The sequence below is a fragment of the Procambarus clarkii genome, chromosome 66 (genome assembly GCF_040958095.1).
Source record: "Procambarus clarkii isolate CNS0578487 chromosome 66, FALCON_Pclarkii_2.0, whole genome shotgun sequence".
Taxonomy (NCBI): domain Eukaryota; kingdom Metazoa; phylum Arthropoda; class Malacostraca; order Decapoda; family Cambaridae; genus Procambarus; species Procambarus clarkii.
The window spans coordinates 24,186,923-24,214,409 of NC_091215.1; the positions used below are offsets into that span (position 1 = coordinate 24,186,923).

At 37.5% G+C, this 27,487-nt stretch overlaps 1 protein-coding gene across 4 annotated transcripts; it reads left to right on the forward strand.

The window, feature by feature from the left end:
• Positions 1 to 1,155: 1,155 nt before the first annotated feature.
• NANS (N-acetylneuraminic acid synthase) lies at positions 1,156 to 17,968 on the forward strand. Of its 4 annotated transcripts, none has more exons than XM_045760379.2 (7): positions 1,156 to 1,216; positions 9,055 to 9,194; positions 9,760 to 9,975; positions 11,784 to 11,907; positions 12,467 to 12,702; positions 14,167 to 14,337; positions 16,377 to 17,968. In XM_045760379.2, exons 2-7 carry the CDS (start codon positions 9,066 to 9,068, stop codon positions 16,560 to 16,562), a joined length of 1,062 nt encoding a protein of 353 aa, XP_045616335.1. In that variant the 5' UTR covers positions 1,156 to 1,216; positions 9,055 to 9,065; the 3' UTR covers positions 16,563 to 17,968. The 4 variants fall into 4 exon arrangements, with proteins under 4 accessions (XP_045616335.1, XP_045616336.1, XP_045616334.1 ...); XM_045760380.2 differs by lacking the exon at positions 1,156 to 1,216 and adding an exon at positions 1,238 to 1,486; XM_045760378.2 differs by lacking the exon at positions 1,156 to 1,216 and adding an exon at positions 3,292 to 3,533.
• The last annotated feature ends 9,519 nt before the right edge of the window (positions 17,969 to 27,487 follow it).

Below are 27,487 nucleotides of genomic sequence, written 5' to 3' on the forward strand. Positions count from 1 at the left end.
CCACGGCTTAGCCAAAACGCGGCTAACACTGGACACAGCCCACACAGCTAACACTAGACATATGGCTCACACGGCTACCATTACTGGACACATGGCTCGCACGGCTACCACTGGACACATGGCTAACACTGGACACATGGCCATCACTGGACACAGGGGCCCACACGACTAACACTTGATACATGACAACACCAAACATAGCCTAGCTGCACTGACCATAGCCTCAATATTATAATACCAAACATTTCAATAATTAAGGCCTACATTCGAGACAATAACGAGCATATCCACCATTACTAGTAGTGAACAGGGCGACTAAAAACCAGCTCAATTAATACTGTAGTAAAAATAAAGGTAGGCCTACATATATCTGCATGCAGGTTAACATGTAGATTGTGTAGTAGCCCCTATTAGATTATTAAGCACCATCTAACCATCCTGTGGGCGGTGCTCACCAGCAACATTATTACCAGTTGTTGTTGCTGTCACTCTCCTCGGCCTTGTTAGCTCTGGCATTGTCCGCTACCAGTGTGGTTATAAGAATTATTCCTACACCTAAAATTTTTAATGTGCACCATCCAGGAAGATATTACGCTTGTACATTTTTCTTTTACAGGTTATTTACGTTCTATGAGACGCCTGTATGCATTTTGATAATAAGGAATATAAATAATGCAGCAATGCTGACTGGAAAAGCTCTTTAAGATGAAATCTTAAGTTACTCATGCAACCATCTCTTCATCCCAGCCTCTGGCTATATTTACAGTGAACAGCACTCTTGGTAGGCGGTACTGAACAGAAACACCCTACACTCTACAAGGCCGCACTCATCAACTTACCGGCAAACGCAGGAGGTGCAAAAATGGGCAAATTCCCGCATGCAAACCTCCATTCAGCACTGAGGAGCGACACTCGCGCCGCCAGACACCGCGGCTCCCACAACAACTATCCCGCGATCAATGACCAACCGCTCAACTCCATTAATAATGCGTCCTCCACTATTCACTACACACGCATAAAATTCCAAGGAGACAATTTTAATTAACGAACAAAATAAATGTTTAATTAAATGAAGAGATGGGCGCATGAGCATGTGGAATGAGAAGGAGGAAGAGGATGTGGTTATAGCGGTGTGGAGCATCCCGGCGGCGCAGATGGGCTCAGCTGACCTGCGTGGATGCTGCTCCTCGATGTAAACAAACCGTCACGCCCAGAGGTCAGTGTTGCGAGTTTCACTCCTCATTAGACTGTCTCCTCTCCCTCTGTATACCTTCATCAACACCCCCATAATGAGCGTGTGTCGTTGTGTCGTTGTGTAAGCCCGGGGCAGAGTGGTAAACTGACGCGGCGATGCACTCACCCTGGTCCTGTAGAGTGCATTGTGACTCACCCTTTCAAACCTGACTCATTAGATCTTGCAAGAAAATCTAAACTATTTTAATTTAACAATCTAGTGATGATAAGAATAGTTACTAACCAACTAGAGGTGAGTTCATAAAGAACCTTATTATGAAGGCTAGTGAGAGGTAGTGGAGTGAGAGGCAGGTGGTGAGAGAAGCCGTGGAGGGGAGGCTCAGGCCAGACCGGTTGTTGGTCGCACCTGCTAACCTCAAACGTTATCACATCTAAGTTTCGCTTCAAAGGAAAAACGACGATACAAACTTCTTGAAAAGATTCAGTTTAAATTGTGATCATGTGAAGACAGGTCCCATATATATCGCGTTGCATGAGATGATCAAATTCCCTTCCTGTAAAACGGATTGACTGTTAAACTGGCGGGAAGACAGTCAGACATTACCATAGGAGTGGAAACTAATTCTTCATGTATAATTAAGCCTGTATTATTTATAATTTATTTATCCGACTTATTAATATGTAATTATGTACACACATATATGGGACGTGCAGGATAACAAAAGGGTACTTATGGGCTGTTATGGATGACGGGGGGGGGGAGGGGGTTGCGAATGAGGTAGAGATAAGAGGGGTCGTTATAGGGTGACATTGAAGCTCATGGGATGAGTTCTGTAGGAAAGCTTCAAGGGGTCTAAATGGAGTTTGACCATTGGGATATCATGAGTGAGGCACGGAGACTGATTTGATTTGAATGTGGCAAGGAAGTGAGGGTTTTTCATCACAGCGATGAGCATTAGAAATTGTGAATAAAACAGCGAGCTTGAAGAGTGTGGATAAGCAATGAATAGTAAAGGTTAAAGGGGGCGTGAGTTGAGCAGGGAGGTATGGGTGGAACAGTAAAGGTTAAAGGAGGCGTGAGTTGAGCAGGGAGGTATGGGTGGAACAGTGAAGGTGAAGAGGCGTAGTTGAAGCAGAGAGGTTCAGGGGATGTGAGACAAGATTTATGATGGGTCGTAATAGGTGTCTTATTAAGGCAAGGAAGTAAGAGGTTGTGGGTGAGGCAGGGAAGTTGAGGGGTTGAGATTGAGGTAGGGAGGGTGAGGGATTGTGAGTGAGATAGATATTCTAAAAAAATGTGTGTGCGAGGCAGAGATGTTGAAGGGTTATGGAACATGCTGAATGGACTGAGAGGTCGTAAGTTATGCAGGGAGCCTGAGGGGTCGTGGGTTGGCAGGGAGCCTGAGAGGTCGTGAGTTGTGCAGGGAGCCTGAGGGGTCGTGGGTTGTGCAGGGAGACTGAGGGGTCGTAGGTTGTGCAGGGAGGCTGAGAGGTCGTGGGTTGTGCAAGGAGCCTAAGGGGTCGTGGGTTGTGCAGGGAGCCTGAGAGGTCGTGGGTTGTGCAGGGAGCCTGAGAGGTCGTGGGTTGTGCAGGGAGCCTAAGGGGTCGTAGGTTGTGCAAGGAGCCTAAGGGGTCGTGGGTTGTGCAGGGAGCCTGAGAGGTCGTGGGTTGTGCAGGGAGGCTGAGGGGTCGTGGGTTGGGCAAGGAGCCTAAGGGGTCGTGGGTTGTGCAAGGTGCCTGAGGGGTCGTGGGTTGTGCAAGGTGCCTGAGGGGTCGTGGGTTGTGCAGGGAGCCTGAGAGGTCGTGGGTTGTGCAGGGAGGCTGAGAGGTCGTGGGTTGTGCAGGGAGGCTGAGGGGTCGTGGGTTGTGCAGGTAATTCGAGGAGTGCCAGTCAGGGAGGCTCAGAGGTTAAGAGCGGCAGAGAAGTTCAGGATCTTAAGTGGAACATGTGAGATAGTAAAGGGTTTGTAATGTTGGCGGGTGTTGCAAGGAAGAGGTAGTAGGTGTGGGGAAGGGGGTAGGCATGGTGTAACGTGCTGAACACCTGTGAACACATGAACACTTGTGGACAATGAATAATCCGACAGTTGGCTCGATCGACGGTTGGCGTTTTTGATCGAAGCAAGACATATGGTGTGAGAGCAAAGAGCTGGTAGAGGCACCACCATTTCATTTTAAATAGAGACCAGATATGGAATGAGGGAGGGAAGCTGGTCCACAGAGGAGAAGGAAGAGGCAGTGGTGGACGGAACTGAAGGAGGGTTGGGGTCGGCGGTGTGAGTGGAGAGCCAAGTGACTGACATACGTGTGTGCAGAAGGAAAACGCCAAGGCCCCAGATGTAAGTGCACATATTCCCTTGTCCAGGATTAATATGTATATTGCCTGTAGGTTTATAGCTAGTAAGCATGTCTGTTTATTTTGTTGGTTAATAACTTAGAACTGTAATCAAGCATTAAGCATTACCCTAATCTTTCCCTCTCCGATGGTTTCTCTCTCAAGATTACTAACTTAAGAGTGTGTAAGTTACGTGGCTATGCAGACGATGTGAGCTAATATCAGTGGCAAAAGATATGATAACCAAACCACACATCAGATGGTGGTGGGTATTGCCAGAAGGTGGCGTTGGGCGTGGCACTGTATGTAGTAATGGTAAGGGCGGGATGGCAGTGGACATGACAGGGGATGGTAGTGAACATAGCTAGGTGATTGCTGGCATGGCAGTGGAGTAGTAGTAGCCGTAACAAGGAAATGATAGTGGTCATGTCAAGGAGGTGGTGGTAGTCGTGGCAAGTAAGTAGTCGTAGACGTGGCAAGAGGAAGGCGATGCGTATGGCAAGGAGTCGATGCTGGGCATCAGACGGAAGTGGGCCAAGTATTGATTACATAAAATAAGTCACAGTAATGTAGCATAAAGTAAATCAATCAACCCACACATAAAATGAAAAGGACGACGTTGCAGGCCGTCCTGGACTTAAAAATTCCTTGGTAAAGAGTCCAGAACGGACTAAACCGTCATTACTATCAATTAATTTCATATGTTGGGGTGTTAGGTTATAAGTATGGATTGTTGCCCATGTCATCAACGAGCGCCCAAACGTCATGTTGCCTGGCATGTTAACACAGATCAATGTGGTGGTGACCTTGAGGCTTCCTTCGTCCCACACAGACCTCTCTACCTGCCGCCACTCACATTTAATGCATGAGGCTAACCCTCCATCCCTTCCTCTATAATCCCCCTCTCTCTCTCTCGTCGTTTCTCTCTCTGCGTTTGTGTCCGTCATACTGTCGAGTGTCGTAAATGAAAACATTTTGTCATCGTCGTACCTGAAAACATCTTGTCGTCGTACCTGAAAACGTCTTGTCGTCGTACCTGAAAACTTTTGTTGTCGCAACTGAAAACTTTTTGACATTGTCGTAAATCTAAAAAAAAAATAAATGAGACTTGGAAGTTGTCTTTCATGATCAAAGAGCCCAATTTCCTAAAGCAAAACAAAAAACAACATAATGTTGCACATGTGAAGTTTTAGTCAAGTTGCAACAGGTGGACTCGTGTTGGCACGGGAAACGATGTAGTTAGGCGACCCCTGCCAAAGTCAGGACATAATATTTTTTGTTTTGTTTTTAATTTTATCTACCAAACTTAAATAATGCAAATAGTAATAATAACAATATTAATATTTGTCACGCCTTAGCCTATTTCATACAGACCTATATAATTGTAAGTTATTAAGGAATTGAAAGTTTACCCCCCCCCCCCCGCGTTCAGAATGTTTGGTAATATATTTATTGTTTGTGATATGTGTATATGTATGTATTAACACGATGTACTGAACGGGGTGAGAAAAGTTTGAGCTACCTCATCCCTTTGTGTGTATTTTACCTCAATAAATTTATTTCAATTTCAATTTCAACCCCCCCAGCTGTCCAACGCGTCTCCCCCTTCCTAAAGAAATGAATGATTCCCTCGTAGTTTTTTAAACATTACCGGTTAAGGTAAGTTAAGTAAAAAAATGAAACAAACAATAATGCCACTGTCTGGGATTATGATATTTTTGTCACTGCAAATGTTCTTACCGAGCAATATACATGTTTAGGTTTAAAGATTTAACTGTGTATATGTTTTGTGTTTGAGAGGAATACAAAATAGATGATTGATTGATTGATAAAGATTAAGCAACCCGAAAAGGTGGCACGGGCATGAATAGCCCGTAAGTGGAGGCTCTTTGGAGCCATTATCTGTACCAATAGCTGATACTGGTGATCTGTGGATGGGTGGATTTTTTTTTTTTGGGGGGAGGGGGTCTGTCTCAGAGAGCTAGCTATACCAACTATAGAGCTGGTGAGTTAGTGAAGGTCGCTAGGTCTTCCGTTTTTTCTTAGTCTGAGTCTTGCTGGGAGTTGACTTGGATGTGCTTCATTGGAGTTCGGTGATGTAGCCTCCATGAGGAGATCTTGTACGTTGAAGGGGAAGAGCCAGCGGCAATGGAGCTCTTATTGAGATTTCCTCGCCTGAGTAGTCCGTTTTTGTGGCTTTGGTCTCACAGCCTGAGGCTGAGCTTGTCTCTGGAGTCGATGAATTGTGGTAGAAGCTGGTTCGGCCACGTCGGTTGGTGTTGGTGGTCGAAGAGAACACGCGTCTGCGAGCGCCTCTGCTGAGATGGTGATGGTGGTAGCTTTTGGGGCTGGATTGGAGGACGCTGCTGTTTGTGCAGCCTGGGTCTTTGGCGTAGCTGAAGTCTGAGTTGAGATCAACCTTGTAGAAGTCCCTTGTGTTGTAGGGGAGGTAGTGAGACTTGCGTCAGGGGCTGTGATGAGGTCCAGGTCATTTGCTAAGTACAGCACATTCAGTTCCCAGACGAATCAGTGGTTGACGAAATAGATAGAGTCCAACACAATTTCGCTAGAAATAGGGTAATGTGAATTCTGTGAATTATTATCTAAGTATCACCTTAAGATTTTTCTTTGATCTAAATCCCAAGTTTCCAATCGTAGTTCTCTTTCATCCACACGATAAAATTAATTGATCTATATCTCACACATACCCCTGAATTTCTTGAAGTACAGTAATTAATTTCTTCATTACTTACGAAATGCTAGGAGACTTGGGCAGCATTGGGTGGCTTTGGGTAATTCTACGGACGCTGTTTGGATGGAGTTCACGCCTTGACGCGGTTACGAGCTAGTCGTGCCCTTGCCACCTATTGGGTGGCTTAATCTTCATCAATCTTGACGTGGTTATAAAGAGGTGCGAACGGAAACCAGCCGCAACCGCGTACAAGGCGGGTGGACCCATGTTTCGGATCCGGTTAAGAGCAATCCGGATGTTAATGATCGTATAAATTATCTACATCGCGCTTCTGGAAGCATTATTTTTATTATTTTATCAATGAGTTAATAACTTAAGCTTCTTGAGGGTCTGTGAAAGGTATTGAGGACCTGTGCATGGGATCTGAGGAGAGCTTTATCGAGGACCTAGAAATGTCTGGGGAGGGCCTGTAAAGGGTCTGAGGAAGGCCTGTAAAGGGTCTGGGGACAGCCTGTAAAGGGTCTGGGGACAGCCTGTAAAGGGTCTGGGGACAGCCTTTAAAGGGTCTGGGGACAGCCTTTAAAGGGTCTGGGGACAGCTTTTAAAGGGTCTGGGGAGAGCTTGTAAAGGGTCTGGGGAGGGCCTGTAAAGGGTCTGGGGAGAGCTTGTAAAGGGTCTGGGGAGGGCCTGTAAAGGGTCTGGGAGAGGGCCTGTAAAAGATCTGGGGAGGGCCTGTAAAGGGTCTGGGGGAGGGCCTGTAAAGGGTTCCGGGGGAGAGCCTGCAAATGGGTCTGGGGGAGGGCCTTTAAAAGGTCTGGGGAGGGCCTGTAAAGGGTCTGGGGGAGGGCCTGTAAAGGGTCCGGGGGAGGGCCTGCAAAGGGTCTGGGGGAGGGCCTTTAAAAGATTTGGAGAGGATTTGTAATGATTAAGTGCACTAATAATGCTGATTACCTTGTTATTGGCCCTGCCTCCAGTTCAGCCTTTTTCTGAATAAATATTAACATAGTTAATAATTGCTTAATGTTGTCTTGTTCATGACTGTAGGAGGTATAATTAAATAATATAATAGGCAACAATTAACAAACTTCATTATCATAGAGCAATTATATACAAATCAATGGGTGATTACAGTTTGCTCTAGAAAATGCCAACAAGATCCAAATTACACTATACAGGAATGACTGAGTAAGGCAGAGAAAACTTAATTACCATGCAAGTAGCCACCATAAGAACTAGTTAATCTAGGTAAATCAGTATCATAGGTGGCAGCACTTGGTTCACCAGTTACACAACTGTACGAATAATAATTCCTACGCATTGTGTATGTTCACTATAGGTCGCCTCAGAACATTACCAGAACTCAGAACATACCTACTCAGAACATTAGCAAGAAATGTCTGGTTAGGGTGGTCATAGAGATGAGCCGCAGTTCGCCATGCTCTGATCAAATTTGTACATCCTTTGGCTGAACTAGGAGAACAGGCTCGCTGTCTCATAATAGTTGCCACATCTCCCCTAATGGTCAGTGACAGGTAAATTGTGTCTTTAAATGCAATATCCAATAACTCCACTAGCTAGTCACAATTATTCTCCTATTATTCACAATCAGTAACCTTACACTAACACATTTTAACAATACATAAGAGCAGAACTAACCCTATATATCTCGGACCACAAGCAGGCACAAAACCAAAGTGACAGTACAGTATATGGAATAATAATGTGCAGAATACAGGTGCAATATCTCAATCCCCTAGGAACAATGTCAAAATTTTAAATTGCTTCTACACAAATGCCAGAAGACTAGTAAATAGAAATAATAGTTCCCTACCGATAATTTCAACACCTATAAAAGTACTGTACAGTTGAAAAAGTGTCAACATCACCATGCCCAGTCATGCATTAATAATTTGCACCACCGATGACTTGCTGCACTGAGAGACTAAACCCAAAGACTAACTAGAAGATTCAAACTCTTTATAATTTATGTAATTTTCTGTAATACAGTAATTTGTAATTGTATTTGTGCTGCTTTTTCAACAATGTTCCCCCCTCTTTTACCTCTATTTTTATTTGTTCTCAACACATTTTATTCTTTTTACCCATTAGTTTTAAGCTTTAGTCATTAATGTTTTTCCTGCCCGAAACACTTTGCGTAATAGTGGCTTTAGGCATTGTATGTACTAGCTCTATCTATAAAGCCAACAAACTTTGTAAAATCTCTTTATGTATGTACCTTATCTAAATAAAAATTATTATTATTATTATTAATTAAACTTACAACCAACATATTACTGGTACAGTACATATAATTTCTGCTGTACATTATGCAAATAATTATTCTACATTCCCAGTAATAAGAAAACATGCAAACTTATCAATAGCCTTCTCTGGCAAATTAGCACATGTTTGATTATCATTCTGATTAATCTACTTTAAATTTATATATGCTCAATGCTAAATTTGCATGCACATTTCTCTTAGCAATAAATTAAAATAAGCAACAACTCTTTTCTTTAAATAAAGTTACACACAATGGTATGCAAATTGTACTCGAGCATTTAAAATAAAGTTATGGCTTAGGCCTAAGCCCAGTTCATAACAACTGTATAGGGTCTGGAAAGGACTTATAAACAGTATTCCCCTAACATTCCCAGGCTCATCCCAAATCAGTCTTACCTGATTTCCTCAATACATCCCCAAATCATCTTCAGGCCCTTCTGAAATCAATTACAGTACTGGACAGTGTAAAGTGTTTGGGTAGGGCGTATAAAGGGTCTGGGAGGGGATGGTAGGCCTTCAGGTAAATTTAGATGTATAAATTATTTTACAGAGGAGTGCAGGATGGAGCCCCTGGAGCTGGTGCCAGGCCGCTACATTGGGGAGGGTCAGCCCTGCTTCATTATTGCTGAAATTGGCCAGAATCACCAGGGTGATATCGAGCTAGCCAAGACACTTATACGCAGAGCCAAGGTGAGTGTATGCTAAAACAATACCTGTAATACCTTTGAAAAGCAGATAATTACTTTAAATATACAGTACTGTACATTCTAGATAAGGGGGTACCGATAGTGCACTAGAGTAATTAGGTGAAATTCTTAAAGTATTATGGTTCACTGGGGTTCATTACTATGAATCAGTGTTTTCTACTAAATGCAGGTACTTACTTAAGGCCTAAATGCTTTGGTCTTAAGCCTAAATATAAAAATATGAACGATTAAAAATCATGATAATTTTTTATATTTTGTGACAATGAAGGAAAGGAGTCAACTGAATATAACCCTCTAAAAAAAATTGTGCAATGATTTCTGATCAACTCCATTAATCTTAAAAGAAATTTACTCAGAATGATTGTGTTTTAATTTCTGCAGTACAGTTGTAATTTTACATGTAATATCCATTTATTATCTTGAAAAAATGGCATCTTAAAAAATTTGATCTAGGGAGTCTACCGGTACTTCTTTTGTCCATGCCTTGTTTTCTCTTGTAATATTAATTTCATTGTAACCATATTTTATTAATTCCTCTTATCATTAAGGAATGTGGTGCCGACTGTGTCAAGCTTCAAATGTCATCCTTACCTGACAAGTTCAACAAGCAAGCCCTCAACCGCCCCTACAAGTCAGAACATGCATGGGGAGAAACGTATGGTGAACACAAGAAGCACCTAGATTTTTCTCGAGACCATTTACAAGAGCTGCAGGAATATGCCAGGCAGCTGGACATCCCACTTACAGCTTCTGCCATGGATATAGTAAGTTTCCTGTAATCTTGTTTAGCAGCTTCTGTATGATAGTAATTAGCATACAGATCTGATACACATGTACAGATAAACATACCAATGTACCCTAACAAACATTTACAAACAACCTACAAATTTGTATACGTACAATATTACATTTTTGCTGTGACAGGCTGCAAATTACATTAAACCAATATTTAAACATTTGCGTCCTATATTTGTTAATTTGAATGAGAGTCGCTGTGTGATTTATTTCATAGTACAGTTGGTTCGTTCTCACCTCACAGTAGGGGTTCCTGGGTTCAATTCTTAAGGGGGATAGAAGTAGTCGGGTACATTTCATTTCATTTAATGCCTCTGTTCACTTAACATTAAATAGGAGCCCAGGAGTTTGGCAACTCTTGTGAGGTTGCATCCTGGAAAGGACCAGTAGGTCGACCTTGGGGATGGGGGGGACCTCAATATAGGTTCTAACCCTAATCAAGTCACAAACAAATCACATTAATGTGATATGTCAATGAGAAAGTCGATTGGAGTTATGTAGAGGATTCGAACCTACACCATGGGTACTCCCATACATACACCTTAAACCACTGAGTCATGATATACTAATAAGTAATGTATCCTTGGATTCAACTGAATCCATAAGGGGTCTTGAGGTATTGAGGAAATACCAAATCAAGTTTTTACACAGTACGTACCCACATACACTCTTCTCAGAATACAACCTTACAAAAGTTTATTAACTTCTCAGTATCAATTTACTGCTAGGTGAACAGAGGCTTTAGGTGATAGGAAACATGCCCAACTGTTTCTGTCCAGCTTGGGGGTTTGAACCTGGGATTCTCAAATGTGAGTAAAGAATGAATCTTTACTACTGTACTACTAAAAAGGAGTGCAGTTATGAGCATAATCGTGTAAACCAAGATCAGCATTGATTCTTTTGCTCACATTTCATGTGAGGCAGCCTTACATAGGTGTATGTTTATATATAATGCCTCATCAAACTCTTTGGAAACACATTTAATCAGAATATACAGCAGATTACCTTTAAATATATCCCCATATATTCATCTGCACCAAGTTTCATAATATTGTACGTACAATGTATAACCATAATTAATACTGTATGAAATATTAGTTTGCAACAATGGCAAACATTAACGTATTGTTATATAGAACATTCCTCTTGTGTGATCACTACAGCATAGAGTATATTCAAGTAAAGCATCACATTCTTCCCTTCATCCTCAGCTGTCTTGTACATATTCGCCAGAACATAATATACTGTATTAATGAAGCTTAAATTTTTTTCCTTTTACTATAGCCTTCATTGTATATATTGACTACAGCAGAGTACAATACCGGATAGTCAAGAGAAGCATCACATTCTTCTTTTCCAGTATTGTATAAGTTCACCAATGATTAGAGTACTGTATATTCAAAAAAGCATCACTGCAGTACTGTACAGTATATCCAACCCTTTGACATGTGACACTTTCATTTCAACTCCATAGTTTGTTATGGTCTATAGATCATATAGACCATATGGGCTAATTTTTGTTGTATTATGCCATTCAACCACAGCCACGTATAACAGCCAAAGGGTTAAGTACCGAATCACATACTTTCCTTCATCTGCAGCCTGTATGTAGCCTACCCTATCCTTTCTACATGTGTTCACCATAGCATGGAGTACATATATTCAAGTGAAGAGGTCATATTCTTTCCATGCACTGCAGCCATCATTGTATGTGTTCACCTCACTATAATAGTCTGTTCTAGTGAAGCATCACATTACATATTTTCTTTCACTGCAGCCATCACTGTACGTGTTACACGAGCTGCAGGTTCCTTTCATTAAGGTTGGTTCAGGAGACATCCATAACCTGCCACTACTTCGCACTGCTGCAGCTTGCAGCAAACCTCTAGTCGTCTCAACAGGTTAGTACCACTTTTTCATTTGATTTTTTTTAGTTGAAAAGTTCAGTAATAGGCATCATCCATCAAACTTTATTTGAAAAAGATACATGAAATGAAATGAAATGATACATGAAATTAAAAATGATTTAAATGCACCACTAAATAATTAAAAAAGGCAATATTTAGGGTAAGTACATTTTATGCAAAGTCACTTGTGCACATAGTTTTTGGGTAAATATTAGAGATAACAAAATTACTGTACTGTACTGTATTGTGTTTAGAAATAGAGTTCTGTATTTGCAATAATTAAGGCATTTATACAACTACAGTAATTCTTTGGTTAATAATTTTAATGTGAACATGATTAACGTTGTCCTGGTGGGGAAAAAGAAGTTAGTTGCTGTAGCAGTATCAAATGAGTCTTCACAAAAAGGTCTATGGCTTTTTATCTCTATTTTTATTGTATAATTTGCTACTGTCAAATATAGTTACTATCTCAATAAAGGAATTGTTTAACTGTACCAGTATTTAAATAATGCTTGTCTTACTTGTTAAAGCATTGTGTATTGCCTTGCGACAGGTATGTCGGATATAGCATGGGTGTCTCAGGTTTATGAAGAGCTCACTATGATGCAAGACCCACCAACACCCCTGGTCTTTCTTCAGTGCACATCTGCATATCCCACGCCCCCAGAACAAACCCATCTGAGAGTATTAGATACATATGCTCAGATGTTTCCTCATGCACACATTGGGTACTCTGGACACGAGTTGGGAATTCATGTTACGATTGCAGCTGTGGCTCGTGGGGCCAGGGTAAGTCACTCCATTGAAAATACAGTACTGTACTTGTAATCCTCGATTTGAGGATTTATAACAGTATTTTAACAGCGTTTTAAATCTTTACGTATTACCAATATTGTATTATTTTCTAGTAGGAAAGTTTATTAAGCATTGTCTGGTAGGAGTAATTTATGGTATTATTTCATTTCTTCTATTTTCTTTGATTTTGTGGTTATAAATAGGAGCTGCCTCGTATGGGCCAATAGGCCTTCTGCAGTTACCTTCGTTCTTATGTTCTTATGTTCTTATGTTCTAACAGCTTTCCTTTCAATAACTCGAGAATGCCTCATCATATTCAGGCGATGAGTCACAGTAACGTGGCTGAAGTATGTTGATCATACCACATACTAGAAAGTGAAGGGACGACGACGTTTCGGTCCGTCCTGGACATTCTTAAGTTGATTGTGAGAAATGGACTCGACTTGAGAATGGTCCAGGATGGACCGAAACGTCGTCGTCCCTTCACTTTCTAGTGTGTGATCTGGTCAACACCTCATCATATTCACTTAAATTACAGTACTGTCCAGTACTTTATATTAAGAAAAAATTTAAATTAAATTTAAATGTTGTAACCCTATATACAGTAAAGTTTTGCGTTTCTTTGTGATAGTATGAGCATACACAATTGTACTTACTTAAAATATGCAATATTTATGTATGATCATAAGGTTCCTTTCATTAATGGACAGGACAGCCCACTGGCAGCTAGTGTTTTTGCTTTATTGTTTGTTTCATTCTCAGAGATATTATTATTTTATACTGTCAAGGACAAAGCAAGAGAGTTTGATCAGCAGTGAGACTTCCCATCCTCACCCACACCACCAGCCCATAAACACCTGCCACACCACCTGACAGTTCCTTGCCATCCCCTTCTTTCACCAACCCTACCTAACAGACCACCTTCCACCACTTTGCTCTCCACTATCATCCTCTCTCTCACGTGGGATTCAACTGAATCCACAAGAGGTCTTGAGGTATCGAGCAGATACCAAATCAAGTTTTTACACAGTACCCACATACACTCTTCTCAGAATGCAACCTCACAACAGTTGACTAACTCCTCGGTATCCTCAGTAACTCCTCAGTAAGGCAAATTACCTTGCCTTACCCACCTAGTTGTAATTCCCCCATTGTCCACCACTATCCTTCAGCCCCACCAACTTACCCCACATGTTCATAGGCCTCCCACCACCCATCCTCAGTGCCATCCCTCTTTAGTTACTCTACTAAATTATAAGTTATATATTTAATTATTATATATTCAAGCAATATCATTTCACAGTTTAAAAAAAAAGTAAATTTTAGTACAATTTCAGAGTATTTTACTTGATTATCAATTATTGTTTGACACCAAATTTCTCAAAAGAATACTACTTGTTCTAAATTTATTGCTTGAACTTTTAATACCTAAACATTATTTTACTGCCATTTTTACAGGTGGTGGAGCGTCACATGACCCTTAATCGGAATTGGAAAGGAAGTGATCATTCCTGCTCACTGGAACCACATGATTTAAGAGAACTAGTTAAGGCAATCAGATGTGTGGAAGCTGCACTTGGCAGCCCCCTTAAAGCTTTTCAACCCTGTGAGGAGCCATGCTTCACAAAGGTTAGTGCTTTTATACTGTACCTGGTATACAATTCTTAGAAGTTATGGTATGTACTTCAATTTATTTAAGGAAATACTTGCTTTGTTTGTATTTAATTAGAAGAAACACTTACTTTTAAATGGTTTTTAAAAGAGGCACTTCTAGCCGTACCCCCCCCTCACATGGTGCCTTGACATTGTCAGGGGGGTTAGAATGATTCGATGATCCAAAGGGCAGATGAGGATGGTAAAAAAAGCTCCTCTTCTGACCTAAGGTGAGGAGACAAAAAACTAAGTTAAGTGGAAGACCCACCCACGTGTCTATGAAGCATGGAGGCCCATAATTCTCCATTTCCCTTTATCTGGAAATTGAGTGTGCCCAAGATGCTACAGTGTTAAAAATAATATTGTTGCACTATAGCAATAAAGACATTTTTAACTAGATGACGCTATATCTACACATAACCTTTCAGCTTAACATTAATTAAAAGATGAGAGTTTTCCACTAATTCACCAAATTGCTGGCAAAGCACAGAGGATGATAAGACTAGGCAACCTATTTATCTGGGGTCAGATTCATGATATAGTTATGCAAGCACTTACGAATCTGTACTGTACATCTTTTCTCAATCTTTGGCGGCTTTGTTTACAATTTTTAAACAGTTAATGAGCACCAGAAGGTTGTTTATAACAATAACAACAATCGTTTGGGAGGTTTTCATGCTTATAAACTGTTTAATAAATGTAACCATACATTTAATAAATGTAAAAGGGTTTTTGCTTTATTATTTGTTTCATTCTCAGAGATAATATTTTATACTGTCAAGGATGAAGCCAGAGAGTTTGATCACCAGTGAGATGTCCCATCTTTACCCACACCACCAGCCCATTAACATCTGACAGCTGAGTGGACAGCGCTTTGGACTCGTAGTCCTGAGGTTCTGGGTTCAATTCCCGGTGGAGGCAGAAACAAATGGGCAGAATTTCTTTCACCCTCATACCCCTGTTACCTAGCAGTAAATATATACCCGGGAGTTAGACAGCTGCTATGGGCTGCTTCCTGGGACTTTAAATTCGCTATAAGATAAGAGCTATCTATAAGAACTATAAGATAAAATTGAATATAGTTCAGGGCAAGGCTTCAGATTCCATAATGGTGAAGTTTAAATAGGAGGTAGTTATGGTTAACAGTATCAAAGGCCTTTCTCAGGTCAATGAAGAGTCCAATTGGGAACTTTTTTTTTGTCAAGGAATGTGTAAATGATAGTGTTACCCAATCTCCTAATTTTTATGTAATATCAAACAACCTTATCATTGTGTTCATTGCTGTCTTCTTTTATGTGCTAGCCATATGCTGTATTGTGACTACCAATTTTTGTCAACTACCATTCAAGCTGTCATTGCAACCAATCTTATATTGTTTCTGCTGTATTGTGCCTACCAATTTTTTTGTCAACTACCATTCAAGCTGTCATTGCAATCAATCTTAGCTACCTATGTGCTTTAATATACTGTACCTACAATTTTCTCTCATCTTTTTTTCATTTCATGTAATCTGTTATCATTTTTTGTTAATAATTTTGCAAGTATTTACCTCCTTAAAATTTTCTTAGATTAAGGACCTGCCCGAAACGCTGCGCGTGCTAGTGGCTTTACAAGACTGTAATTACCATATTTGTATCCTCACATTCCTTATGTACATTCTTGTATATGCATAAATAAATAAAATAAATAAATATCAAGCAGACTAATAATTGCATCGTTGGAACTCTTAGGAGCGGAAGCCAAACTAACAGGGTCTTAGTATGTCAAATTTTATGAGGTAGGAGTAGAGCTGTTTATAAAGGATTTTTTCAAATATTGTTTATCATATAGGTAGATTTGATATTGGTCTAATTGTTTATGTCTGCGACCTTCAGACATAACGATCTTCTTGTATACTGTATATATAAATAAATAGTTTATTTTAATAAATACTATGTACACATATTGTACATCAAAGGGTACAAAATAATATACAGTTCTGTATTAACTTTCAACATATTATTATCTCTTCCTAGCTTGGCAAGACACTAGTAGCTGCACGTAAAATTCGAGCAGGACAGATGTTGGAAGAAGGAGACTTAGTGGCAAAAGTGGCAGAACCACGAGGCATTCCATCTCAACGACTAGATTCTCTAATTGGTGGATATCTCAACAGAGATGTAGAAGAGGATGAAAGCATTATGGAAGCAGATGTCTTGTGAGAATATTTATGCAAGTCATTACCAAATTTTGTTTGTGAATGAAACCGATATAGCATTGTATACATGTTATGAGTGTGTACAGGTGTGATGTGATTCATAAATTCACTCAAGATATTAATCTTGATATAACTTAGAATGTTCTGCAAGTATGTTAATGCATATTTCATTCATGGACACTTTGCATTCTTCTTATATGGCATGAGTAAAAGATATGTTGTTTCTACTTCATTATGCAGTGACTCCATGTTATGAGTGTCATATCTGTGAAGATTTCCTGAAGCATAAAAGTGATATATTAGTATGGATGTGGTGTAAATGTTAAAAAAAAACTATACAAGTGGAATTTATGGGAGTAGGCAGCAATGTATTGCTTTGATAAGGTGTTTAAGATAGAAGAAGGAGACACCAAATTAGCACAACATTAATTGATGTGTTCCTGTATGTATTGCATGATGCAATAACAGACAGGTTGCAAGAGATAGTAACAGGGGCAAATATGATGCAATTTGAAGTGATGAAGATAAACATGTTGAATGGGGCAGTAACGGAAACAAATGTTATTTTTTTACCCCTGCTTCGTGTTGCATGTTAGAATATTTGTTAACTTTGGTTTTAATACTAATTGCACGTTAGCTTGTAGACTTGAATGTGCACCAATCAATTAGGATACTTTGTGATCATTATTACACTTTCATATGTTATTAATGTATGATATATGTACCTTGAAGGTATATGTACCATTTAGGAGTGTTGGGTGTCGGTGATTTTTAGAATTGATCAATGTGTTGGCATGCATCTTTGTTAATTTGTATTATTCAGAATATAAATACATTAGTTTTATTTCTCTAATCTGATATTCTTATTTCCAAAATATGCCAACATTTTAAAATAATTCCAACCCTGCTCCTTTCTATCAAGTACTTTTAAACACAAAATTTCATTACTGTTATTTGTTCCAATTCATAGTGGTAACTTGACTCAAGGTTTGTGTTTGACCTCTTTATTTAGTATAGATGATGAAGCAAGTGTGAGAAGAATTTTAATACCACAGTAGTTTTAAGATGGCAGGATCTGCAGTCAATCTTTCCTGAGGAAACTTGTGGGGCTGGAACCAGCATTGGTGTGCCTAGTATGCCTACAAAGATTTTAAAGTGTTGGTGAAATGTGGAACTTTCTTACAGAAAGCTTTAGTGTTGAAACCTTTAAACACTGCTGCAAACATGCAATGCAACATTGGGTATAATGTTCTGGATCTCTTCCCAATTTTTTTCCCTGGTTTTACTTTTTTGTTTAGTCTAAATTATATTGAACATACTGTTTTATATTTAAACGTACAAATGCACTATATACACATGCATTATAAATTAGAAAGCTATTACAAAAATAATAAAACTACATAACTTTGAGCTTAACTTCTTAAAGACCACAATTATTATTGTAACATCTAACTCATTGAAATTTGACCTTTTGAACTTTTTTTTTTTTTTTGCCACCAGAACTCTTTCTTCACTTCTCAGTAATAATAACTTTTCTGCATCTATTTATAATTTTTCTATATATTACCACTTAGCATTCTGATGGTCCCGCACATTTCTCTGTTCAAACTCACCCACCCATGTGAGCTGCTTATTGTGGCACTTGAAAGGTGTACTGTATAATCATTTAGCATTTGCATAGCTATGTATTTGGTTAGCGATTTGATTTTGCTGTTACTGTTTGCAAATACAGTATCCACTCAATTTAATTACCTATATGGAGCTATACTCTTCTTCTTAAATCAGATATCAATTCTCATTGATACATCATAATGTGATTTCATTGTGCATTTGACGAGAAGCATTAGAGGTGAACTACTTGAGCAGAAGCCATAGTGCACGGGAGCAATGTGTGAAATTCCTGGTTTGGGTTTTGGTGTGGAGCCTCAGGACTCCTAGTGGATTTAGCTAAATCCCAGGTTGCATTGCTTTTGACCGTGTCGTGGTGTAGAGGTCTAGGGCGCTAGCATGGGAGTACCAAGTGAGTGGGTTCGAATCCTCCTCAAGCTTCTACTGATTTCCTCAAATGCTGCAAATGCTCAAGTAACATGTCCATAAAAGATAAAGCTGAAACCAGATTATTTCAATGCAAAAGTTCAATGAGGGATGTGGTTTTATGATCTTAAAAAATGACAGCATGTTCAACACAATGTAATTTAAATAGATACACAGTAGTACAGTATTAGTTTTTTATAACTAAGAATAATACTTAGGTAACCTGTTACTGCAAGAAGTAATTCACATCTTGCTCTTTGTATCCTCAGCAAAGACAAGGTATTATGCACTTATTAATACAAATTTGGCACTTGTTAATTTTCCCCAACCTGTCCTCTCAAATAATACATCATACAGTATTTTCATGCCAAAATTCCCAATGGACAAAAGATGGTGTACTATGAATAATACAAACAACCACATTTTCTATGTGTGGGTTGATAGGGATAGGTTAGGATCGTTCATCTTAGTACTCTATTTCTGGTCTGTTGTGGCAACTCCGAGAGGACGGGCTGATTTTATCTACACTAGCTACTGCTTCTCAAAATGTGAAATCATCACCACAGTTGACTCAAGATAACATCATAATGTAGAGTCATCACTATTCAAGTATGATACTGTACATCACTATGTGGAGACATCACCACCCTCTAAGATGACAAATCAAAGTATGAAATACTGTACCACATTTCAGCTTGACACACACAGGCATTTTGAGCCATCAGTACATTCCAGGTTTTCACATCACAATGAGGCATCACCACACTTCCAAACAGTAAATTGCTAAGTTCAGCAATCGCCACCCAAGACTAACACATCATAATTTACAGTCATCATTATATTGTTTAAACTGGCACATTTGTGACATGATAATCATAATTCAGGCTGAATCATCACACGAAGGAATATTCTTCACTACACTTCAGGTTCCAACCATTACACAGTGGAGTCTTCATCACACTGTAGAATAATATATTACAGTGTGGTCTTCACCATTCTGGTTTGAAATATTACACAGTGGAGACTGCAATGCTCCAAGATAAAATACTGTACTATATAATGAAGACTTTACTATGTTCCGAGTTGAACATTACAGGGTGGAGACTTTGCCACAGTTCAACACAGTGGAGATAATAAGTCTCCACATTAACACAGTGGAGATTATGCCATACTCCAGGAAGAAACAGTATGTTGTGGAGAAGAAGTATCACACATTAAACAATCATGCTGGGAGACTATTATAATACTGTACTCTAAACCTAGAAATTTGACTATTATCACTAAATTATCACCACTCTCTAATAAACATATATAGAGTGTAAATGTATGTACAGTATGTATAAGTATGTATGTATGTATGTATGTGTATGTATATATATATATATATATATATATATATATATATATATATATATATATATATATATATATATATATATATATATATATATATATATATATATATATATATATATATATATATATATGTCGTACCTAGTAGCCAGAACGCACTTCTCAGCCTACTATGCAAGGCCTGATTTGCCTAATAAGCCAAGTTTTCAAGAATTAATTATTTTTCGACTACCTAACCTACCTAACCTAACCTAACCTAACTTTTTCGGCTACCTAACCCAGCCTAACCTATAGAGATAGGTTAGGTTAGGTTAGGTGGGGTTGGTTAGGTTCGGTCATATATCTACGTTAATTTTAACTCCAATAAAATAAAATTGACCTCATACATAAGGAAATGGGTAGCTTTATCATTTCATAAGAAAAAAAATAGAGAAAATATATTAATTCAGGAAAACTTGACTTATTAGGCAAATCGGGCCTTGCATAGTAGGCTGAGAAGTGCGTTCTGGCTACTAGGTACGACATATATATATATATATATATATATATATATATATATATATATATATATATATATATATATATATATATATATATATATATATATATATATATATTATATATATAAATATATATATATATATATATATATATATATATATATATATATATTATATATATAAATGTCGTACCTAGTAGCCAGAACGCACTTCTCAGCCTACTATGCAAGGCCCGATTTGCCTAATAAGCCAAGTTTTCCGGAATTATTATATTTTCTCTAATTTTTTTCTTATGAAATCATAAAGCTACCCATTTCATTATGTATGAGGTCAATTTTTTTTTATTGGAGTTAAAATTAACGTAGATATATGACCGAACCAAACCAACCCTACCTAACCTAACCTAACCTATCTTTATAGGTTAGGTTAGGTTAGGTAGCCGAAAAAGTTAGGTTAGGTTAGGTTAGGTAGGTTAGGTAGTCGTAAAAACATTAATTCATGAAAAATTGGCTTATTAGGCAAATCGGGCCTTGCATAGTAGGCTGAGAAGTGCATTCTGGCTACTAGGTACGACATAAATATATATATATATATATATATATATATATATATATATATATATATATATATATATATATATATATATATATATATATATATATATATATATATATAAAAATTGTTCGCATTTGTGTTCCTCACGTGTGCCCCAAAGAATGAGGTGATTTGGTAAAATGCTATGCCCAAGATTACTATCCGAGTGCCGGCGGTGGGGTGGTTCAAATAGCTTAGGCTATCACCTCATTATGTCCGGTCGTGATGGTCAAGTGGATTAAGGCGTCTTGTACATACCAGTTGCGTTGCTTCTGGGAGTATGGGTTCGAGTCACTTCTGGGGTGTGAGTTTTCAGTTGCATATTGTCCTGGGGACCATTCAGGCTTGTTCGCATATATATATATATATATATATATATATATATATATATATATATATATATATATATATATAATATATACACACACACACACACACACACACACACACACACACACACACACACACACACACACACACATACAGTATACACATGCATGATGTAAAAACTCATTCATTGATTCATCAGTAAATGTACATTCAAGGAATCCACATGCATCATAACATTATCAAGAAACTCTAGATCCAATTTTTCTCACACTGAATTATCACTAACATTTTAGTAATATAATGTTGTTTGCTGATAATTTATAATACATATTTTGTGTATTATATTGACAAAATAATACAATTTCAGTTCCCACATGTTGATTAGTTATGCTCAAGATTATCATGCAGACTTATTAAGCTTCCTGCAGCCTAGATCTATAGATGTTTACAATTAAGTAGATCATATGCATTTACTTGTTTCTTAATCTTCTTGTTCACTTGTGCATTAATGAAATGAATATGTAACACGGTGTAGATTTTATGTATCCAATTATGTTCAGTAGCAAGGTTGTAGCTGATATCTGTAATACTGTAATATGAACTACTGTTCAGTATATATATATTATAGTGTCAACTATTTATGACTTTTTTTTTAAATTCAGTGTCCTTTTTGTAGTATCTTGGTGTTTTAGCATTTAAAAACAAACTACAGCGGTGCTTTCCTGCAAAGTTATGAGGGTAAGATTTTAAATTTATTCTGCACAGAAGATTCTTAAAAAGATCATTTAAATAATAGGCTAACCAGAAGATGATGCAAGAAAGACGCAAAAACCTGTTGCAGTGCCATGTTCTTATCTTGTTAATGATTCAGAAATTGCTTCTGAATTTCTAAACATTGTTGTTGATAAAGCTGTTTATAAGATCTTTTATAATGTGCAAGAGGAATATATGTGGAGCTTATGCAAAGTTGTTGCACACTTTTGAGAGACGTGACGCTACATCAGAGAACACAACTTATTAAGTACAGTACACTAGTTTTGTAATAATTCTTATATAGATTAATATATTTCATTCATCCCCTTTTGCAGTCAGAGAAATTAAAAAAAATATAAAAAAAAAAAACAGTTTGAAGAAGACTTAGATTCTTTGCAGTATTGCTTGAACTTGGCACCAATCTTATAAACGATGGTCTCTCAGGGTTTGTTTTTTGTATTGTTTTTCTTATATTAATGTTCACCTTTTTAAGTGACTAGATTGTAAATAAATCTACACATCTCCTGAGATTATTATTTACCAATATTATGACTGAATACTTAAATACACAGAGAACAGTACTCTGATGGATATAATTCATTGAAAGGTGTCAAATTATTACAGTATTACTGTTTTAACAATGAAATCATATACATGATCATACCATGTTCTTTTTCAATACCCAATATTGAAATTTCTGTAACTAGGGCATGAAGATGACTTTTAATGAAATATAACATAGAATAGTTCAACAACTATTTGCCCCATTCCCAGGTTGCTCATAGCCTATTATAACATTTACACCTAACCTCACCTTCCTTTTAACATAACCTAACTACCTCACCCAGAAAAGCATGGCTAGTTAGAAGTGAGGTGAGTACTCATGATACTGTACCTTGCATGTATGGAGAGCAGATCATATCAAAGTAAACCCAGTGTTGTCTCAGCAATAATTTGAGAATCATCTGAATATTAAACCATTAATCTAAGGATTATGGCCATTATTTATGGCTGGTTATGTGTTTTTTTTATGACACAGACATATAGAGAACTGCATTATTTGGCAAAAGTATACAATGGGGCTGTGTTACCAGCAGTACAATAACAAAAAGAAGAAATTTAATTTATACAGGTCACTCTTAGTACCAAATGCAAACCAACAAACAATGATCATTCTAACTTTTGCCAGAAGTACTTTACATAATACTGTAATAGCTTCATTTAAAGTGCAACCTCTATATCTTCAACTATACCTATGTCTTATGCATATTTTTATGAATAGAGTATTATTATTATTTTATTACAATACTGTACATACCATAATTGACTAAATGGGGTTTATTTAACTTTCTGAAGGTTTTCATCAAATGAAATGTTTAGGGTGATTATTTTCACTACATATTGTTGTAAATATACATTCTACTACTGTAATTAGAATCAACTATTAAATGTGACAACTGGGCAGAAAAGTGTGATATATTGGTGGTAGGCAGCAATATCAGGGATATGTCACTCCACAATATGAGTGCTTAGAACATTGCCTTCCTTGGGTATCACCTGCCAAAATAGTTTTTCTTAGCAAAATATCCAACCTACTTGGGCTGGACGGTAGAGCGACGGTCTCGCTTCATGCAGGTCGGCATTCAATCCCCGACCGTCCAAGTGTTTGAGCAATATTCCTTCCCATCCCAAATCCTTATCTTGACCCCTTTCAAGTGCTATATACAGTAGTACTAATGGCTTGGCACTTTCCCCTAAAAATTCCCTTCCCTTTCCTAACAAAATAGTTTTTGCATATTCAGCACCAACATTATACTCAGAAATGTATTAGAATCTGTGTTTATGGGTCCTGTAACACAGTGGTCTATGTTCACAGCTTATACCTGTGGTTCAATCGCTGGGCAAGACAGAAATGGTTAGACATGTTTTTTTCAGTTCATCTAACAGTTAAATAGGTATTTAGTAATTAAGGAATTCTTCTGGGGTTGCATCCTGCATAGGGAGGGTCGGTAGTTACCCTAGGAAGACCTCGATAAGCCTCAGTACATATACAGGCTTTCTGTCTCTGACAACAAGAATTATATTTATATTTACAGTAAGTAATTCTAAGAGGAGTTGAGTAGTTTTAGCATGTAGCTTCTGACATCTTTTTGTTAATTAATTTTATATATTTTTGTGATTTTTTCTAATACATGTTGTTATGCACATGTATAACTTTTATATAACAAATACACGGTAATCAGTTTGCCAAAAACCAACCACAGTATAGCTGCTTTGAGTGTTCAATCAAGTGTGTGTGGACATTATTACAATATGTTGTGTTTTCACTGATGTGTGTAATTTTTAGCTAACCCAAATTATGTATGCCATAATCCTGCACTTCAATCAACATCAATATACAGTATGTGCTATGGAGAAGATTTTAACTGTTTACCGTATTATCTTATGGTGTTTAACATACAAACTGTGCAAAATGGTAGAAATATCTAGGTGTGGTCTGCCCTGTGTATGATGTATCCTATATCTTACCACTGTTTTGTAGCAATGTGTCTGGATGAAGTAGAGACAAATTCAAGGTGATGATTAATGAAACTTCTTAAACAATGTAATGATTTTAATTATATTTTGTATGGATAATCTTTCATATAAGTTTTATTAAAATGGTTAAGTAATTATCCTTTCAGCACTTTTCAGAGCAATACGACACAAAAATATATAGTACAGATATCATATTTCCAACCTACAAGTGGTTATGGTGCTGGCAGGTCTAGTTGTGGAAGCGACATTCCTAACCCAACCTTAACTAAAGCAGTCTGTTAAAGACTTGAACACATAAAGGGGAACTGCAGCTTTACTTGCTAAATTATCCAACATTATGATACAGACAAGGCAACTAAAGCTGAAACTGAAGTAGACATAGGTATTTTAATCGCTATTGTTTAAGCCACAATATTTCAAGAAACTAAGGTGAACTGAAGAGCTATCACTGGCACTCAGGACAAAAAACAATATTATAAAGAATTATGATATACACTATTTAGAACTGAGCAGTAAATGTACGAGTACCATAAAACATCCACCAGAGAGCGTAACATTATTAATTGCCAGAATTGGGCTGTGATATTGCTACTTATGGTAATTACTGCAGGTGATGGTCTTGCAACAGTGAACACTCCAATTGTAAACTCTGTGAAGAAGAGCTAGGACACTCTTTAACACTATTGGTGAATGCCCTGTTATCAAATATTTTAAACCATATGGCACTTTGAGCTTCGTAATTACACTATTTCATACACTCACCAATATTGGAAGATATTCTCATACTCTACTCAAACTTTGAAGGTGCAGGCTGGTAGGCTAGACACATCTAATGAATATCTCTGATTCCATATATGACTAGTCATACTACGAGATAGGGATATTAAATAAATTTATAGCCAGTTCTTGATCTATAATACGCTGTAATCCCTCATATAGAACAGTATAGCAGCACAATGCTGTGTACCAAATTATGTTAAAAAAAAAAGATACTGCCTAAATAACAGCGGAATTATCAGAGAGCATTGGCTGCTTCACACACAGCACTCATATGTTTGCTACAATGTTTGGGAAGGTTTCATCTTATTATATTACTGTACTGTACTTCTGAATAGGCTTTACAGTACTGCACACATAAAGTGACAAAAGTAATTAGCATTCAAAGGCTTAATGGTGTATACATTCAGGACGGCAGTGGACAACAAGGATGAAATCACAATAAAGTGAAACATTTTAATATAAACAAGATGGCAAAAATATCACAGTCCTATCATTTAGTACACCTGCACATTCTCTATATAAAAGCATATCACATAGCTATGAATACAAAATTACACATCCTATTGTTTGTAACTTACAGCAATATCTAACTCGTTTTATCTCTGTAGTTTAAATTGTATATAATGACAACCAGTATGTGATAAACCTAATGGCCAGAACCATACTATTGGCTTAGTAAGCAGAGCCCAATTTGCTTAACATGCAGAGCCATTTTTATTATTTTTAAATATTTCTTTATGAATTGGTTTATTTCTAACAATATTGAGATATATTAAGAACACAAATAACTGATTAGGATTGACTTCAGTTTAGGTAAAATTTTCATGTTAACAAAAAAAATCATAAATATTGTTATACTGTATATTTTAAAACTCAAATAACAAAATCCCAATCATTTGTAATACAAAGAAAAGTTATATCGTTCCATATGAGTAAATGTTTTAAAACTTAAGTATTTCAGGAAAATTCAGCGTTTTAGGCAACTCTAGCTATTAGGTACGACATAACTGTTTATATTTTTATGTCTATAAGATTATGTTTGTTTATCTGTATGAAGTTGGAGGCCAGACGCTTGGAGGTTAGCCTAACCCAACTTTGCATGGTGAATGGTCTGGGGTACTGGACGGACATAGGCTAGTCAGAGTCGGTTCTATTGGTCCTATTAAGAGGAGGTTGAGCATAATTATGACCCCTCCCCCACATAATATGTGAAAGGTGGCTGGACGAGTCCCTAGATTTCTTAGTTTTTACATAAATGAAAATAGTCTGCCAGTGCAGACCGCTTATCACATGCCTCTGTATGACTAACCATCCTGTGTGATGGGGATTTTTTAGCATCACCTAGTTAGCTTTTTTGACACACTGTACTTCCACTTCATATAGTTTAGGGTAGCTGCACTAATGCAGATGTACCTAATGTGTTAATAATAAAAAAAAAAATACATACTGCAGTATATGTGTATGTTCACATATACTTAGAGGCCAGATGGGAAAGGGGAGGGAAGCTAATAGGCCAAGTTGCCTAACAAGCCAAATTTTCCTGATATATTTTTCAATGTTTTTCCTTATGAAATGATAAGAGCTTTCCATAACATTATATATGATTTTATTTTTTTTTACTTTGTCAAAACTTAAACAATTTTTATCAAACCTAACCTAACCTAAAGAATTCATGCTCTAGATATAATACATTTTTATTGCTAAGAAACAACCAATTTGGAACAAAATATTTGAAAATAACGAAAATCGTTCTGCCTGTTTGGTAAATCGGGCCTTGCTTACTAGGCCAAGTAGGCAGTTCTGTCTATTATGTACAACATATGTATTCAGATGTAAAATTCTGTTGATTACCTTGTATGAGACAACGTTAAAGTGCCTTGATACAATTGCTCTTGGCCGTATACATCAACTGCTTGCTGTCCAAATTTTTCGTTTTATTTTTCTGATTTTTATTTGTGTATTTCAAAACTGAAATAACCGACAGTATGATATGGGTTCCGGTTTATTTTGTGTAAACAATAACATCTATTCTCCTCAATTCTTAAGA

Excerpts from the sequence above, each read along its gene's own strand:
- NANS (XM_045760379.2), top strand. The coding sequence starts at position 9,066 with ATGGAGCCCCTGGAGCTGGTGCCAGGCCGCTACATTGGGGAGGGTCAG. Across the intron at positions 9,976-11,783 it reads CAGCTTCTGCCATGGATATA|CCATCACTGTACGTGTTACA; the intron begins GTAAGTTTCCTG and ends CTTTCACTGCAG. Across the intron at positions 12,703-14,166 it reads CTGTGGCTCGTGGGGCCAGG|GTGGTGGAGCGTCACATGAC; the intron begins GTAAGTCACTCC and ends CCATTTTTACAG.